Here is an 18,952-nt window from a genome sequence, read left to right on the forward strand (position 1 = left end):
GGGTGCACTAAAAAAGAGCAAGGCATTCATAAAGAAGAGTGCAAAAAACCAGGCTGGTCCTTTTATATGGCCGAGTACCGTTAGACCGCCACACACAATCCAAGCTGATGGAGCAGCAGGAGAGGAGGCCAGACAAAGCCACCCCGTGAGGGACCCGAGACTCCAACTCCTTCTCCTTCCACCACTACCATACTCTCCTGCCATGTTTTATAGGCTTGGCTGCATTAACCACGGCAGCCTAATCAACCTGCAAGAATGCTGTCCTAGATTGCCACCCTGACACAATGTGAGGCAGGGTATGCTCTCCACATTACTGCTTTAACCCAAACATTGGGTGGTTTCCACTGTTCGGAGTCTCACATTTCTCCCTGGGTCAAAGGATGATCACCCCATCAGTTCACCCTGACACCAATATGGGATCTGTTGTTAAATCACAGCATTGTGCCTTCGAGTGTGCTCCTGCATTATATGGTGTAGAACTAATGACGTTTTTCATTGGTCTGTTTTTTTGTACCCATTGTATAAATTTCGAACATATTAGTTTAAGATCTATAAGAAACTAGAGAGAACACATACTACCAAGCACATGGAGAATCTCCAACTTAACGTTTAGAGATTTTATTGCATAGAGAGAAACACAATGAAAATCATCTACAAACATTTTTCTCCAGTCACTTTAATTACAGTGCTTTTTTTCCTCACAAAACAAAAGCCTTACATAAAAAACACAAACTTAAGTAAGAGATTAATATAGTCTTCAAACATTTAGACAATAATTAAAAAATGCTTAATGCAACCCAGAGTAATTTTCAGAACAGTAAAGTTAACACCCACACCTTTTAGAAAAGAAGAGGCAACATGTGTCTTGGATAACAAGGCATATGTATGTACTTCCTGTTTACCCCAAGGACAATGTGCTGCAAAGGAAGAATTAATGGCACTATATATATCTATATATATGATTTTGTATTGCCATTAAAATGCCATTTACCAGATTGTGATGAATTCAAAAACAGGCATGACTTGATAGAGCCATTAGTGATGACACTAAGGGTGTTGTAGTGTGCAACTCTTTTAGTTACAATTGCCTCGCACAGTTCAGTTACAGTACAGGGCTGTGGAAATAATTACTCAGTAGGTAACATTTCCTGTGCAGGCTAATGTTGTAAACACCCAGTAAATATGCATGCCCTTAAAAAACCAACGGAACACATCATGCAGTTTTACTAACAAGTATATTGCAAAGGCAGCACATGATCAACCTGAGACTCAGAAATACAAAAACCCAACGCTAACGCAACAGACTGCCTCTCAAACAACTGTAAAGCAGGTAGATATGAGATCATTGCATTTCTCAATTCAAGCCAACGCAACTGTATTATCAAAGGCTGGCAAGTGTTCACAGATGAGGAGTTCTCAATTTGAAAAGAGTGATGTCAGTACAAATAATATGCCAGTGTTGACTAAATGGTAATTTGGGGACTGGTGCATGTAGTCACTGGTTAAAGTAACCATAGTAGCTGCAAGTAGTGCATCAGTGTATAATTCTTTTTTTGGAAAATGAAAAGCCCCTCACGGATCACTCTCTACAGTACGTGTGACAAGATAATAACAAGTCATCAGATTGCATTGAGGTCCTGCGGCCAACATGTGCTGGTAAATTCTTATTCACTGCCTCCCTTTTTCTTAGTCAATGCACACATGGCTGCTGGTCAGCCACAAAGAGAAAAGTAACCATGGTAGAATCTATAAGAGTGCAATAAGCTGCCCCATTACCAAATATATTTACAATTACATAAAAAAAATGTTTTACAAGAATAGATCAACTCCACCACTGGCCATGTATGCTTGTGGTAATAACTGCTGAGGGCAGCTTCCAGAAGGGTTTTTGTTTGTTTGTTTTTTGTTTTCTTTTGTTTGGACAGGGTAGCTCAGTTTTGCAACATCTTGAGAGTAGATAGCAAGGGATTGAGTGGAGTAGGTAGGTTTTGGATAGCTGTGCTCATTAATGGTTCTTCAGCTGATTAGACAGCCAATCCAGTCCTTCATAGAGACCATCTCCAGTGGTGGCACAGGTTGCCTGGATGTACCAGTGTCTGTTGCGTAGGGAGTGAAGATTCATCTTGTCTGTGAGTTCTGCAGCATTCATAGCGTTTGGAAGGTCCTACAAGCAATACACAGACAGAAAAATATAAGAAGCCTGGCCTGTATGTACAATAAACCAAGAGATAAAAACTGTTGTGATAAATACTTGTTTAAATGAAAGGCTTTGATAAATGATTACTCACTTGTTTGTTGGCAAACACTAACAGGACGGCGTCACGCAGCTCATCCTCTGCCAACATCCTCAGGAGCTCTTCACGAGCCTCCGTACAACGCTCTCTGTCATTGCTGTCCACAACAAAGATGAGACCTGGAACAAAAGCAAACGGGGAAAAAAATGAGTGAGTGCACATTGTGGATCTTTTGAACACAAATATGTGAAAATTTTATGAATACTAATGGAAAAGCAATTTACAACATATAAACGTACCCTGTGTGTTCTGGAAGTAATGACGCCACAGCGGTCGAATTTTGTCCTGACCACCGACATCCCACACTGTGAAACTGATGTTCTTGTACTCTACTGTCTCCACATTAAAACCTAGTAGGGAAAAAAGACAATCACATTAAAAACAAACTCAACTCCCTCATTCCATAGTGATAATGCAACCCGGCTCCCTGGAAGAGTACTCATCACCCTGTGTGATTTTAAACGCAGAACAGGCATTTAAATCATTATCTCACACGTTGTTATTTACCTATTGTGGGAATGGTCGTCACAATCTCTCCTAGTTTGAGTTTGTACAATATCGTTGTTTTTCCAGCAGCGTCAAGACCCACCATAAGGATCCTCATCTCCTTCTTCCCGAACATTTTAAATAGCCCTGCAAATACATTCCCCATGGTGGCAAGTGATAGGAACCTACTTTGGCAAAAATAAACCTGTGGAGAAACAAAAGATCAATTGTTAAAATGAGGGCTGATACATAACAGACATGCATCAACTTTTAGATAAACTGATTAAAGCAAACATAAAGTTGTGAAGGTTTGTTTATTATATATATTTCTGTATAATTACAACCTGAATATAAATTAGTCTTGGAAGATGTCTGCAAACTGTGATGGGCACAATTTTCGGACACTTTATAGACTAAACGATAGGGGTTTGTTTGTTCAAATATGACCACAAACAAGTATCTCTAATATATGGCTTAAACACACTTTAGTTTTTTTCATCTTAAGGTGCACTGCATCTGCATGTGCCCTACAGTATTGCTGCCTACCTTAAGTAAATGCTGGGTAACATCCAGTCTTATTAAAATCTCAGTTTCTACTTATGTTACTGTATTAAAATTATATTTATATTTAGATTATATCATGTTAATCCAAACTTACTGTTATTCAAATAGAAATGTCCTCTTTTTTTAGATAAATTAATAGAACGTTTTTTCCCCAGGTGATCAAATAAATATTTGGAGAGATCTGAATCTGTAAATGTTACCACTTGAGGTTTTGGCTTTTAAAAAGATTTGCAGGACAAAATGTCATCACAAAAACTGATACCACGTTAAAGCATTCACTGCTTTAAAACTGTTTTATGACTACATCTAATCGTGCCAAGGACTCAAACAGTGAGCATATTAATTTCGGTTATAGGGTTTGACTGATGGGAGGCGTCCATATTTGTTTTCTGTGCCAAGTCGGATATGTGGCAGCTTTTGGAGTTTCACAGTTGACACGAACACGTTTACAAGTCGAAAACTAAGCACTTCAACTCAAACTACGACAAACCCCTTGTAAACATTTTTAAAGACAGGAGGCGTCGAGAGGAGATGATGCTGTCACTACGGAGAGTTAAGGTGACGAACAGGACTAGCCTTTTCCAGGACGACGAGCCGCCGACCTGTACTATCTAAAGTCAACAATTAACTGTACATGCATTAAGACAGGATATCAGGAGCCCAGCTTGTTCATAATGTCTGCTCCTATGAGCACTTTTACCTCATTACGGTGCAGTGCTTAACGTTGTCCGACTACGTACACGAACATACACACAAGCACGGTTAGCTTTTCGAGGTGTATTGCTATACTCCTCCGACTGGTTCAGTTATTGACGGTTTATTGTTAAATTTCTTGTTTTCAGGACGTTGACGGCTCTTACTGCGCATTTTCAACGCATTCAGAATAAAGTAGGGGCCGTCAACATGAGTAATAAACTGAGGAAAATACAAATGGTGACTTAGATAAACTGGCTAGGGGTGGTCGGTTAAGTTAGCTCGCAGCTGCGGCTAATAATGTTGCTCTCGGCGTCTTGACTGCCGTGAACGCGGCCACACGGACGATTTAGCTTTGCAAACGCGTGGCTTTTTAAACGACTACATCCGATGAAAACGACACTAGATTAGGTTCATTAAAATCTCTATTTTTCACTTACACAGTTTTTTTTATTCCCTTCCCTCTTCAAGGCGTTTCCGTCCTCAGGAAAATGGCGACAGTTTGACACGTCAGAGGTTCCGTTCCTGCAAAACTTCCGTGGTCGCCGCCAGGCTGGGAGGTGTCGCCCCCTGCGGCCAAGGGGAGAACTACACGCCCTGTGGACAGCCTAAATTGTTCTACATTGCTGACGGTAATTGTTAATTGGCCAATTTGGGGTTTAACCCTCCTAATTGGCGTTTTAAAACACTAAACCTAAAATAGTCAATGACAAACTGCAATGAAGTTCGACAATCATAGCTCCTAGCATGAATACATGGTGAACAGTTAGTGAATGATTTAAGTAGTTTGAAAAAAAAAAACAAAAAAAAAACCCTCCATGTAACTCCATGTCCATCTACAAGATTTTTTCCCCCAGAGATTTCAGCTGCATTTAATGGTCTTTAATGGTCAGCGGATGGATGTGGACAGTCAAAAAGTGAGCTTGCATGTAAAAACTTCCTTAATAGATATACGGTGCAACCTATATTTTAAATTTATATCAAAAGATTCAATATCTGTTTTAAAGATAAGTTATGGGTGCTTCATAGTAGAACTATATTCACACTTAATTCACACTTACAGTGACAATATGGTGTGTAATAGTTTATTATCAACTACTGATTATGTTTATGTTCTGATAAATGTATAATTATTTAAGCCTAAATCAGTAAAGGAAACTGATAGATTAACATAAAGTATTACATACGTACATGTATAGCCCAAACACTTAATGGTCTTTTATGGGGGAAAAAATGTAGAATGAAATAAAGCATATCAGTATATCTAAAATGGGGTTTATGCATAATCAAATGTGATACACAGCCTTTATCTGGTCTAATGTGAAGCTGTTTAAAAGCATGGAAACTCCCTGTATAGTTTGAAATTATGAGTTATTCCCTGTCTGCATATTGTCTAGACTCTCTGCTTATAAAGTGATGACCTAATCTGTCATACTATACAGTTTAGATTCATTTAAATCTATGGTATTTGTTTTCAGAGTCAATTGAAACAGCAATTTCCACTTCTTTCAGGTCTACCACTGGGTCATTAAGAAAAAGTCTAACTGCGTTGTTGTTGGGCAGTTAAATTTTAACCAGGGTCAACTATGCCTGCTACACCCAGCAGAGGTGGCAGCAGGAGGGGAGAAGAGCAGCAGAGAACAGCGGGAGGGGAGAAGGGTCTATGGTTGGTGATGGACCACACAGTGAAGGCTCATAATGCCGTCTCATTCTGCAACCATAATTTGTGGTTATGCCCTGCCAAATGCCTGAGAGATCGCTCTCAGAATATTTTCACAGCAATGGCTGTCTTTTTTTTTCTTCTTTTTTTTCTCCATGTGTTTGGAAGATGTTTACCGAGTACCAACTGATTAGTTTCTTGTTGACTCACATATTTGTCATTCAGCAAATTTCCTTTTAATCAGGCCAATAAGTTTCAATAGGCTACAGTTGCAAAGCCATGTTACAAACAAATATTGAAAGTTCTATTTCATTGTAAAAATCAAACAAACAAACACTGAGAAAATTCATTATGGTCTTTATCTCTCTCTCTTTTCCTCCTGTATTTTCCATATTTCCCTCCAGATATTGTCAGAATTCAGACAACTTGGTTGAAACCATCAGGGAAGCAGATCTTACAGCATATTGTCAAAATGTATACTTCAAGTTGTTAAAATTTTAGAGCATGCAGCTATTAAAAGATTGTGCTAACTTTGATCAAACCTTTTCAAAACACATCTTGTTTAGTAGCAGGTTCAGGTCAAAGTTTGTCCACTAACAAGTTAAGAAAGTCATACTTGCATTACAAACCATTTCACTCAATGTACTATACAATATGAAGAAGATATATTTCATAAAATAGTCATGTCTTATGCTTATGCTTTTCATCTTTAAAACAAAAGAGTGTAAAACCACCAGTTGCCCAACACTGAAACTGCTGCACTGTAATTTCCTAATTGCAAAACCCTATAAATTCCAAACCAACCAACCAACCATCCAACTAACTAACTAACCAAAAAAAGGCACTTTCTTAATAAAGGACAGTTTAACAAGACAAGCTGTAAAAAATATTGCCATAAAGTTTTGTTTGATTTAGTGATCCAACATATAACAAAGCAAAAGTCAAACCCACATTCTCCTCTTTGCACCGTCAGAGCACAGGTGCAGGTGTTGAGGTGTGACAACACTGATCAGGGCAAACACGTGCAATGAAACCTGCCAAAATGAAATTTTATTACTGCTCTGTCTTCTGTTGCACTCCTTAGCCAAATCACAGATCTGGATTCTGAGATACTCCCTTTGTTGGAAGTTATACCTGCAGGCTGTTGTCTCCTAAGATGAACATTTTGAATTCAAATGAAATACATGAGGCATAAATCATACTAGATAATCTCATAAAGAATCTCCCAATTAGCAACAAAACCCTTACCCGAAGTAAACTGGAAAAAGAGGAAAAAACAGGTTTTATTTTGTTGACATTGAGTCATTTGCAACGTACCATGTAACGAGCCGAGGGTACAGTTAAGATCCTGGAAGTGCTAAATCCATCGTCTAATGCTTAACAGACAAACGCAGCGGTAACATCCATCTGAAGGGCTCCTCTTTTTCCTCCTTTGCGTCTTCATATCTCTCCAGATACTGACAGTTGTGATGTGTGGACAGAGGACTAGAAATAGGACAGTAGGGGGTGTTTATATCTCACTCATACACACACACACCCTCAAAGCACACACACAAACACACAAACAAATTCTAATGGCCGCACTTGTATACACTCTTAAAACTTTCTCCCTCACATGCACAAACACGCACGGGCATGGACACACAAATGCACGTGCATGTTTTCTCTTCTTTCATTCAGGTCAAATGTGTCCCCAGACCACCTATCCCCACCTGGGGGCCAAGGCCCCAGAGAGGACAGCTACAGTAGGACTGCTGTGATTTTCAAAGAGGTAATCCCTCTCTACAGAAAAATATACTTTGGATAAATTCCTGGGCGATGTATACAGACTACACCATCACCTGTGAGGCTGTGTCAGTCATGGCCAAATCAAAGTAAATTTGTGGCTGATGAGGCTTCTCTGCACTTTGTGAATGGACGAGGGCTGCCAAGGGGCCAAACAGGCTTTGCAGTAGGAAGTGGGTAAGGATCTCAGTAGGGGCCTTACTCCCCTCTGAGACGAGGCCTAGCAAGGATAAAAACGCTCAGTAAGGGGCTTGGGAATGCTGAGCTGGTGTGTATGTGTGTGTGTGTGCGCGCATGTCTGTGTGAGCGTGTGACAGACGCGGGGAGAGAGAATGTGTGTGTCCCCATAAGTGTGTATGTATAAGGGAAAGTGTTATCTACAGTTTCATGAACCTTCACATTATGTTAGAAAACTTATTTTGGATTTGGTATATGTGCATAGCGTAGGGTTTCAATAATCATAATAATCATGATAATAGACGCGCATTATGAAATGGCCCTTAGGCAAGCAATAGACTGCTGTGTGAGTCGTACAAAGGAGCTGGTTTGGGCTAAGCAGAGCTGGAACTCAGATGGACAGGCATGGGATGCCTCCCTCTGCGTCTCATGTACTGGATTATAGGTCGGGCAAAATACCAAAGGAGGTGTGAAGCAAGAAACAAACCGAACATTATTACAACGACCCGCATCGTTGCCATGAGAGGATCCATGCTGGCTTCATCCACTGGCAACAAGTGCCACTGGGCACCCTACCCCACGCCTTTCACAGTAGGGGGCGCTACAGAGAGAGACAGGCCGGGGCAAAAGGATAAATGTGCACCAGTGTCGCCTGCCAATCACCTTTGTATGGTGATTGTTGGCGCCCTGAAAAGGTCGTTAAGGGGATTTACATAACATTTTGCACTCCGCCCCGGGTGCATACGGAAATGTTTGATTCCATATTGAGTCATTACTGCATGAAGATTGTTCTTATGTATTTTGACAGCACACTCTATGGAAACAAAGGTAGTAAGGTGATCTGGCTGGATAGCAGTTAAGTGTATGAGATACATATTCATGGATTTGGCCATAAGCATCTGCATTTTGCTTTGGGGTTTTTTTCTCTTCACATTTATTAGACGCCCCCCCCCCAAAAAAAAAAAAAAAAAACTTGGGAAATATAGACTTATGCATTGTTAGTACCACAAATAACCTTGTTTTAATTCAAATTTGGTCTCTGATGTGAGCAACTGTGATACCATACATATGAAATTATTGAAATATTTGTTTTCATTTTCCATGTGTCTCGTTCATTCCTCCAGTGATGATATGTGGGAGCCATTGGTGTTGATGGGAGATGTCCTGCGACATCCGTGACAGATGGTTGAGACAAGCTCTTCAACGATGCACTTCCTCAGAAAGGACATGGGGCCTCTGGCGTCGAATGGGGGTTGGGGGTAGAGTGTATTAAGGATGGGAATCGCTGGCTTGCAGGATGTGGGTATACTGGCAAGGTGTAAGGGTACACATAGAACACCACGTTCATGCCAGAGAACTGGATTTCCTGGTAAAGGATGACTTGGTTGGACGTGAGGTTACCATGGTCTGTTCCTCCAAACACTCAGCACCCTTTAAATGACCCACATTACCAGGACATTTTGCCACCTTCGATGTACTTAAAGGAAGTTTTGACTGATGTTATGAGACTACGTCTGCAGCTCTCTCTTTGATACTTGCTTCAAGCATCCACATAGGTTATGACGAGCCATTGCAAGATGAAACAATAGTGAGGATAAAAGTATTTCTTTGAAAGTCTTTTTTGTTTCTCTCAGGGGGTTGGTTTGAAGTTGATTCTTGTTTGCTATGTATACAGGTTTTTAAGGGCTGTCCCACCCCTGCTCCCTGTTTTAAATCCAACTATATCCCATTGGAGGAGGCATCAAAGATTAAAGTGTGAACCTGTTGCACCTTGGGGTAGATAATTGGTTGGAATGCACAGCATGTCGAAGCAGGGCCTTGAGGGCAACCAGCACCAACCAAAACTCATGGCATCAAAACCAGGTAGATGTCCAGATTTGGCATTTGGAATTTTTCACTTGTCATGTTGATGCCAAATGATTTGTAACACGGTCTCATCTTATTTTTCCAACATTCAGGCATCCGTGACATTGACAGGTTGATCGTAAGCGGCCCTTTGGGCCCTTTAGAGAGGCCTCATGATGACAGGCCTAACATGCTCCCAAGGTGGTCCAGGTACAGGTAGGGTGTTTTTTATTGCTGATAAGTGATCTCTCTCAGTTATGTAAGTCCCTCAGAAGTAATCCTTAACTGATTGAATAATGAATTTGGAGGGATTTTGAACAATGTGCACAAGCCCAGGCACCACAGACCAAAAAATATAATTAATAATTTTGACAATTGATAATCCCTCCTAACAATCATGGTCTTGTGCTTACTTCAAAATCTAATTGTTTTGATACAGAACTCTTCTTTTTTAGGTGTGTGTTCATGGTTGTGTGTGCGTATACATTGCTTGTCTGCGCACCTGTCTGCCCTGAGGCTGGAAAGGTCTATAGCCTCTCATTTCTGGCTGGCACTCGTGTGGTAATGCATTAGAGGGCTTGTCATTGTACTTTACTGAAGACCTCTGACAAGCTATTTGACACTCCTGACAGGGTCAGAGGTGTCAACCTGCTCAGACTGACAGGGAGATGGACACACAAGGGCACAAGCGAATTAGGCTGCTACTTGAGTCAATTGCAGGTTGTTGCCCTAGAGCACTTTGCTGCTGCACCAATGCAGCCCATATGTCATGTTTGATACCTGGACAGAAAAAAAACACTTCTTTGCATGTACACCATGTTTAAACCATCTTCTTCATTCTGTTGTTCCTCTTTGATATATTTTCCTCATGTTTTGGTGACTTGGTGATAAAGGCAAAAAAAAAAGAAAAAAAACCCCAAAAAACACAGTTGAGAGGAATCAATACCACAAAATTGATTAATAAATAAATACATAAATAAATAAAAAGTTGCATAATGATATTTTATAAACCTCTCAAATGCAGTCTGTGCATAAACATACATGAGGAAAACAAACTGTCAAACAAAATTCTGTATAAAGAATTGTTAGCACATTATATACATTATATAAAGTAGGCTACTGTGTATGCATTTAGATGAAAATATGTGAAGGACTGTGGGCTTGTAGGGGCCACAGAATGACAAACAATTTAGCTGAAACTGCAGCGGATGGAAATAATGGCACAGTGAATTCTAAAGTCTCAAATCCTTGTTAAGACCCTCCATCTTTCAAACTAAACTGGATCACACCAAGAATCTCCTATCCCTTTATCCTGTTCAGATCCTCTAATCCCTCAGCCATTTTCCATTCTTTCTCTTTTTCTCATTTCAAATGGCAACTGTTTGGTTGTCCGGCAGTGGAACGTTGAGAATTTGTCCTTTTGGTGAAAGGAAAGAAACTATATTGAAGAAAGGAAGAACAGCTTGACAGAGCCAAGAATGCTACGGATCTCTTTAAGTCCCATAATGAGATGTTTTCTCTACTCGGAGCTTGTATTGACATGGAGACTAATGATTTCCACAAAGTAATAGATTGAGAGAGTAATGCGCAGGGGTGGGAAAGACAACATGAAGTGATTTAAGTCCTAGAGTAGCCAAGATGCTCAGTGCCTCTCTTTGTATGAGATGTGAAGAGCCTTGAAGGTATCACTTCTCAGGAGCAAACACACACAGAAACTTACTGCAGAGTGTGTATCTTGTATCTTCAAGAATTAATGTGGAATTTATTAACTTAAAATTTCAGAGAAAACACATCTTTATGAATAACCACAAAACATTATCTAATATTATAGGAAAACACAGTTACGACTCAAGACCTTCCCATTAGGGACTAATGCTATCTATATTAACCCTTCGCCCCCTCCCTGACTTAGCTTTATTGAAGGAAGGGTAAGGGGGTTGGGGTTGCCTCAATAAAAACAGCACTAAAAAGCAATTACAGTGCTGTGAAGAATGGGACTTGTCAGTAATTTGCTGTCTAAAACTGAGGAGATTGCAGGTCTGGGGCCGATTGGAATTCTGAGCCTGCAGTGCAGTGTGGGAAAACCAGTGGGAAGGCAAGCACCACCCTTTGTGAGGTAATTACTGGAACTACCAAAGGCCAGCGCCAGTCCCTGCTAATGATAACCCCGCTCCTCTCCCCTGCTAGTCACCTTGTAACTGATATACCCGATCTCACTCACTCACCCAGTACATGTTTGCAATGGTGTGGATGAATTTTGGGGGATCTTTCCTTTTTTCCTCCCTCTGGCTTCTAGCTTCTAAAAGCTGATGTTGTTGGATCATTAGACTGGAGATTTAAAAAAAAAAAAACTTTGCTTGATTGATTTGAAATTTGAAAAAATCCACACTGAAAACGACCAGGCTATCCACATGTGCTGCCTATAAATCAAGCTTGAGCTGGGTTGTGATGAGATATTGCTATTCAATAGATGTGCTGTCGTCACACAACAATGACAATGCCAATTGTTGGACTAGCTATGTTGACATAAAATAAATGCTCTGGGAGAAAAGGCAGCCTGTTTGCTCTTGTTGCTGAATAGAAACACTAGTTTGACGTCTCTGTAAAAGGCTGACAAGATAACAGACCAGCAGACAGGGTTGACAATCAGCATTTTTGGAAATGTCAAGTTCCCTAATTATTTGAAATTCCCCTCTTTTCCCTAGTTCTTAATTTGTTTCCTGAAAAACTGATTAAACATTATCCAACAAGGTAAAGTCTCACTTATGGCTCTAAACAGACAGAGCCCTGATATGACCAGTAGGAAACTGAAAATAACACAATAATTGTAGAAAAATCACAATTATACAACCATCAGAGACAGCAACAAAGGCAAACTTGTTCGAAAGTGCATAAACTGTCTGTATAAAAGACAATCTGGTCTAATATGAATACGTAACTTAATCTCAACACTGATGAATAAACATGTGTGAGACTGACTGAAACTGCTGCTGGCAATACAGTACATGCTCATCCTACCTGCTGAACCGCTTTGAGCTACAGAGAGGTGAAAAGGTGACTAATGAGTGATCATGTCTGCCTCCTCCTCCCTTCTACAACCCCATCCCCACAAGGATCTGGATGACCTCTTGTCAACCTCCAGGCTTGGCCCTCCACCAGCATCAGACCACATCTTACAGCACAGCAGTAACATACGTGAAGTCATGGTACTTCCCTGAAAAACTGCCAGGTCCTACCTTAAAGTAGCCAGCGTAGTGATCAAATGCACATGTATGACTGGCAAACACACAACAGTAGACTGCATCAGTATGCCCTCCCCCCCTGTTATCTCTCCAGCTTGACTAATGCTCTCTTGTGGGTACAGAGGTAGAAAAATTCCTTTGTTGCCTTCAACAATACAAACAGGCACTTCAAAAGAGGATAAGGCTGCTTTACAGGTGTCATATCTCTTCTGATGATGGTTGTCCTCTTTAGAAATCTTGCAGATAACCCACCGTCCTCATTCAAGGCAGGCGACATACTTCACACGTCCTACTCCTTGGCTATAAAAGAGAAAATATATAGCCATGATACTTGCTGATGTTAAGATGTTTCAGCATGGCCATTAATGCGAGGAAACAAAGGATTGTTATGAGTGCATAGTCAGCCATAGAGGTCTCATGATTTTCCCTCTCCGCTGTGTCTAATGTTTATATGAAAGAGGCGAAAAAGTGATTAGTACTGTGTGATAAACAACACATTGGAGGATCTTAAGTTAGAATTTAGTGGCTGAAGTGTTGGATAAAAGTGTGAAGCTGACAAGAGCTATTTATTTAGAAAATAGAAGTGTGAAACATTATCACTTACAGGCCATATTAATGCTGAGGCAAAACTAGCGTAATTTTTTAGGTGCCGTTAGTTTGTAACATTTTTATTTGGGGCTGGGAAGGTACATGCGCCAGTTTTTTAAAAATTCTGTTGTACCAGTGCCAATGTTTTCGCAAAAACAAACAAACATATTACTTTTAATAATCTTCCCATCTGGGCTCTGATGTGCTCAATGTGTTAAACAGATGTATTGAATCCAAGGGAGTGATCTAATTTCAGACAGAAGGACACACAAACATCAAAAGAGTGGCTTCAAAGTCACTTACATAATGAAATGCCCACACACTGCACTCCCCTCTGTAGTTCAGTTTTGGCCCATCACCTTTGGTGTGCATGACCTATAAACAAGAAGAGCTTTGAGAATCACATTCTTTAAAGTTACAGTCTGCGCTCAAACACATGTTGCTGTGCATCAGAGCTGCTGGGTCACCTCGTGACTATTTAACCCCACTTTTCAACATCATTTCGATCACAGCAGGAATAAATAATCATCCTAGCTTGGCATGTTCGTTAACAGTCTGTAGAGATTTTCATGTTGAACATCTAAAGGCTTGAGGAAGAGAGAAACAGAAGCTGGCTGTAACCAAAGTGTGACTTCAGTGGGAGTATTTGCATCGTGTCATTTCAGTGTGGGCCTTTGCACCACTCTACTGTATATACTATGTCGCTCTGGTCTGTCCCACAACACCATAGCTTTATTGAAATGCATGCAGTTGTCCCTTGTGAAAGTCAGGGTGAAACTGAGGACATAAAATATAAAAGAGGACACTGATTGCAATTAGGCCCATTGTCTCCCATTTATATGGTTATTGGGTGGTGCCACTTGCAGTCTGGTCGCGTCAAAGTTCTCACAGTCAGGATGCCATCTCTCTCACTGGGGCCGCCGTAGCCTCCTCTGGCAACTATCTGCTAACAATGTTCATGTCACTTGGGTGACAAAGCTGCTAGGTGGGTCTGGCTGAGGGGAAGGGCCCATTTCCTTCAGCCCAAAAAAATACAACAACAAACAAAAAAACACAAAAAACAGTGTTGCTGCAGGGCCGGAGTTTCTGTCCATCCTGTGATCTGTTTCTTGTTTTGTACTTGTTTTCACCCATTCAGATGGTGTGAAAGGTGTCAAAGGTCGAGGTGTGGAATGAGCTGCTGACAGTCTCTCAGTCACTAAACCAAACCTGAGCCCGCAGCCTGCTGACTCCTGGGAGCTCATACACTTCAACAAATCTTTATTCATTTCCCATCATGAGGCAGGGTTTAAATGCTGTAGCATTTTTATGAATGTCTGGGAAAATAAGTACACGCAAGTAATGAGTTTCAGTTGCAGGACAAACTGTGAAAGACGGCTTAAAATATAGTTTGATGTGGGGGTGGGCAGACTAAATGAATCCACATGAATGAGAACGGAAGGGTATCACTTTTTGTGGTGCTTCCACCCCAGAGGGGGTGTGTATCAATCTTTCTGTGTGATAATGGGGTTAGATAGCAGTGAGACCTGGCCTCTGGTGGTGACATTGTTACAGGGCTCAGAGACTATCAGGGGTCCAGTGGCTGAGCCGGAGCACTGGTGGGCTCTATTCACATCCAGCCACTAATCTATCTTGAGATCAGGTCTTTCTCTCCAACAAAGCTTCATCTATTTTCAAACTCTCATCACTGAGATTTTTTTTCTGTTATTATTGTTTCTCCAAAAAGCACAGCTGGCCTCTGCAGTACGGTGGCCTGGAGGTGCAAATCAACATTACAAAACATAAAACACTTTTACAAATTCTGAAACAAATTTACATTTCAGAAAACAAAACTACAAGTCTTAAAACAAAGTTACATTTCAGAAAACAAATTTACATTTCAGAAAACAAAATTACATTTTAGAAAACAAAATTACATCTCAGAAAACACATTTACAAGTTGCAAAACAAAATTACAATTCAGAAAACAAATTTACAAGATGCAAAACAAAATTACATTTCAGAAAAAAAAATTACAAGTTGTAAAACAAAATTACATTTCAGAAAAAAAAATTACAAGTTGTAAAACAAAATTACATTTCAGAAAACAAATTTACAAATTGCAAAACAAATTTACATTTCAGAAAACAAAATGACAAATAACATAACACTTTTACAAAGACCAAAACACTTTTACAATATCTGAAACAAATTTACATTTCAGAAAACAAATTTACAAGACACCAAACACTTTTACAAACACCAAGACACATTTACAAGTGGCAAAACACTTTGACAAACTGCAGAAACAAATTTACAAAAAGGCCAACATCAACCGGAAAGGGAATGTACCAACCCCGGGGTTTTTCAAAATAAAACCAAAAATAAGAAAACGAAAAAACAACTCTTTTTCTCAGTATTCGTTTCCAAAACTAAAATGAAAAACGGATAACGACTCGTTTTTTCAGTTTTCGATTTTATGCTCAAATGAATAATGGAAAAAAACGGATAACGAGCGTTTCTCGTTTCATGTTTCATGCAATTTTGATCTGAAGTGCAATGAGCCGGAAATGACCGTGATCCGGAAGTGACAGTCTCTGCCTTTACTGCTAGAGCCCGCAAAGTAAAGGATAATGTATAGTTCGGAACCTGAAGGGGTTTATTTCTCCATAACAACCGACCAACTATACATTATCCTGCTTATTACACGGTTTACGAGTGAAATTAATTTGAAACATATGTTGATCAAAATACATGTCAGCCCGAGTCAAACGTAACCTGTACTGACGTAATTGACTATATTCATGGAGACCATTGACACCTGCGTGATAGAGTGGCTCACAGAGGTAGACAGGTAGTTTCTGACGCATGGACTTTTGCTGAAGCAGGATCGAGTCCGGCTCCACGCGAATATGTGAAGATTATTTTTTCTTCACTTTATTTTTTTTCATGTGGCTGGTACGTAGTGCTCACTCACAGCAGCATATTCGCGATAAATAAACCCCGACAGGTTGTATGGAATTTTGATAATCAATCAGTGGATCGATTGATTGATACAGTGTTACAATGTGTGTAGTGGTATCTGTCATAAACAAGAGATTTACTGTTTACGGGGTGCGTTTGTGTCGCGGACTCGCGGTGCCACCGGGACGAGAGGAGAGCTGACACCGGGTCAGAGCTTTTTATACAGTCTATGGATCAGAGGCTCTGATGCAGGTTTGGTTTCCAGCCACGACGTGGAAGCAGCCTCCACTCTGCTTGTAACAAGTTACAAGTCATTTCATCACACATCTAAAATCACAATTAGTCCGAAGCTGTTTAATGACGGTAAAAGGTAAATATCCTGCATAGTTTCTCTTTTCCTAGCTGCGCTGATCAGAGCAGCGTCCCTAGCAGCGGTCTGTTATACTTGACGACGGTCGCAGCGATGGACCAATCAGAGAGCAGCATCTGGCCGGTGTTATGGCCCAACTGGTTTCTGATTTAACTGGTTACCGTACGGAACAGCTGCAGCTGTTTTGCGCTTCCGTCACAACACAACATATTACAGTAACAGCGAGTTTCAAGCCACAGTTCACATCTACTGCAGCGAATATGCTGCTGTGAGTGAGCACTACGTACCAGCCACATGAAAAAAAATAAAGTGAAGAAAAAATAATCTTCACATATTCGCGTGGAGCCGGACTCGATCCTGCTTCAGCAAAAGTCCATGCGTCAGAAACTATAGCTATGTCTACCTCTGTGAGCCACTCAATCACACAGGTGTCAGTGGTCTCCATGAATATAGTCAATTACGTCAGTACAGGTTACGTTTGACTCGGGCTGACATGTATTTTGATCAACATATGTTTCAAATTAATTTCACTCGTAAACCATGTAATAAGCAGGATAATGTATAGTTGCTCGGTTGTTATGGAGAAATAAACCCCTTCAGGTTCCGAACTATACATTATCCTTTACTTTGCGGGCTCTAGCAGTAAAGGCAGAGACTGTCACTTCCGGATCACGGTCATTTCCGGCTCATTGCACTTCAGATCAAAATTGCATGAAACATGAAACGAGAAACGCTCGTTATCCGTTTTTTTCCATTATTCATTTGAGCATAAAATCGAAAACTGAAAAAACGAGTCGTTATCCGTTTTTCATTTTAGTTTTGGAAACGAATACTGAGAAAAAGAGTTGTTTTTTCGTTTTCTTATTTTTGGTTTTATTTTGAAAAACCCCGGGGTTGGTACATTCCCTTTCCGGTTGATGTTGGCCTTTTTGTAAATTTGTTTCTGCAGTTTGTCAAAGTGTTTTGCCACTTGTAAATGTGTCTTGGTGTTTGTAAAAGTGTTTGGTGTCTTGTAAATTTGTTTTCTGAAATGTAAATTTGTTTCAGATATTGTAAAAGTGTTTTGGTCTTTGTAAAAGTGTTATGTTATTTGTCATTTTGTTTTCTGAAATGTAAATTTGTTTTGCAATTTGTAAATTTGTTTTCTGAAATGTAATTTTGTTTTACAACTTGTAATTTTTTTTTCTGAAATGTAATTTTGTTTTGCATCTTGTAAATTTGTTTTCTGAATTGTAATTTTGTTTTGCAACTTGTAAATGTGTTTTCTGAGATGTAATTTTGTTTTCTAAAATGTAATTTTGTTTTCTGAAATGTAAATTTGTTTTCTGAAATGTAACTTTGTTTTAAGACTTGTAGTTTTGTTTTCTGAAATGTAAATTTGTTTCAGAATTTGTAAAAGTGTTTTATGTTTTGTAATGTTGATTTGCACCTCCAGGCCACCGTACTGCAGTCTCTCAAAGGAATCAAATTATTAGTCCAGCCGTATTTTTTCCCCCTTCTTTCTCACTATGCCAAATCCATAGCCCATGTTTGGACATTATGACCTGAATCCATTGGTGTTCCTCACTGACAGCCCATCCAAACTCTAAGTATGTGATGCGATGTGATGTATGTGATTTGTTTTTTCATTATGGGCTTAGAAAACAATGCATCAAAGCATCAGCATTATCTGTGGTAGACAGTAATAGTGCCTTTGTTATGATGGTTAAGTCCTGGTTGCAGTTTCAGCATGATTGCAAGGAAGAGGGCTGCAAACAATAATATTGTAAGATGTATTGGAGAGATATTTCACTGTAGACTTTTGTACCACCTGTTTGAGGCGAATTCTCCACTTCATGCCCCTTTAATTTAAAATCATCTATTTGTAGGGGGGGGTACAACAAGAACTTGTTTATCTCTCACTCTCTTACAGGTTGTTAGTGGCAAACCAAAGTATAAAGTAGAAGTACAGTATAAGACAACATACACTAGACAATAAAAAAAAGACAGTAAATCATCAGTTTCTGCCCCAAAATTCAACAAGTTCCTCTTTGGCCCATGCCCCCATCCTCCACCAAATTTAGTGTAAGTTGGTTCATGTGTTATAAGTTTTTGTCTCCTTTTGCATAATCCTACTGACAAATAGAAAGACTTATGAAAAAAACAATACATCTTTGGAAATTATTAAAGCTGCATTAATGAGATATACAATTTGGAATAGATTAGCGATGCCATAAAATCAGATTTAAAATCTGTTGCATCAGAGATCTGAAACTAATCAAGAAAATATTTGATGCACACAAATTTACAGGAGAGGCATGGCAAG

The 18,952-nt window shown here is 39.8% G+C and overlaps 1 protein-coding gene across 2 annotated transcripts; it reads right to left on the reverse strand.

The window, feature by feature from the left end:
• Positions 1–1,545: 1,545 nt before the first annotated feature.
• Positions 1,546–4,546, reverse strand: arf1 (ADP-ribosylation factor 1). Of its 2 annotated transcripts, none has more exons than XM_085805664.1 (5): positions 4,480–4,546; positions 2,802–2,985; positions 2,534–2,644; positions 2,289–2,413; positions 1,546–2,164 (listed from the first exon to the last, which is right to left on the reverse strand). In XM_085805664.1, exons 2-5 carry the CDS (start codon positions 2,944–2,946, stop codon positions 2,006–2,008), a joined length of 540 nt encoding a protein of 179 aa, XP_085661790.1. In that variant the 5' UTR covers positions 2,947–2,985; positions 4,480–4,546; the 3' UTR covers positions 1,546–2,005. The 2 variants fall into 2 exon arrangements, with proteins under 2 accessions (XP_085661790.1, XP_085661791.1); XM_085805665.1 differs by having other exon boundaries at positions 3,892–4,546.
• Between the last annotated feature and the right edge of the window lie 14,406 nt (positions 4,547–18,952).

This window comes from Trachurus japonicus, chromosome 17, assembly GCF_045865225.1.
Source record: "Trachurus japonicus isolate A0001 chromosome 17, Traja_1.0".
Classification (NCBI taxonomy): Eukaryota; Metazoa; Chordata; class Actinopteri; order Carangiformes; family Carangidae; genus Trachurus; species Trachurus japonicus.

Coding starts and splice junctions, on each gene's coding strand:
- arf1 (XM_085805664.1), bottom strand. CDS start 2,946: ATGGGGAATGTATTTGCAGGGCTATTTAAAATGTTCGGGAAGAAGGAG. Junction 2,645..2,801: donor GACGACCATTCCCACAATAG/GTAAATAACAAC, acceptor TTTCCCTACTAG/GTTTTAATGTGGAGACAGTA. Junction 2,414..2,533: donor TTACTTCCAGAACACACAGG/GTACGTTTATAT, acceptor CTTTTGTTCCAG/GTCTCATCTTTGTTGTGGAC.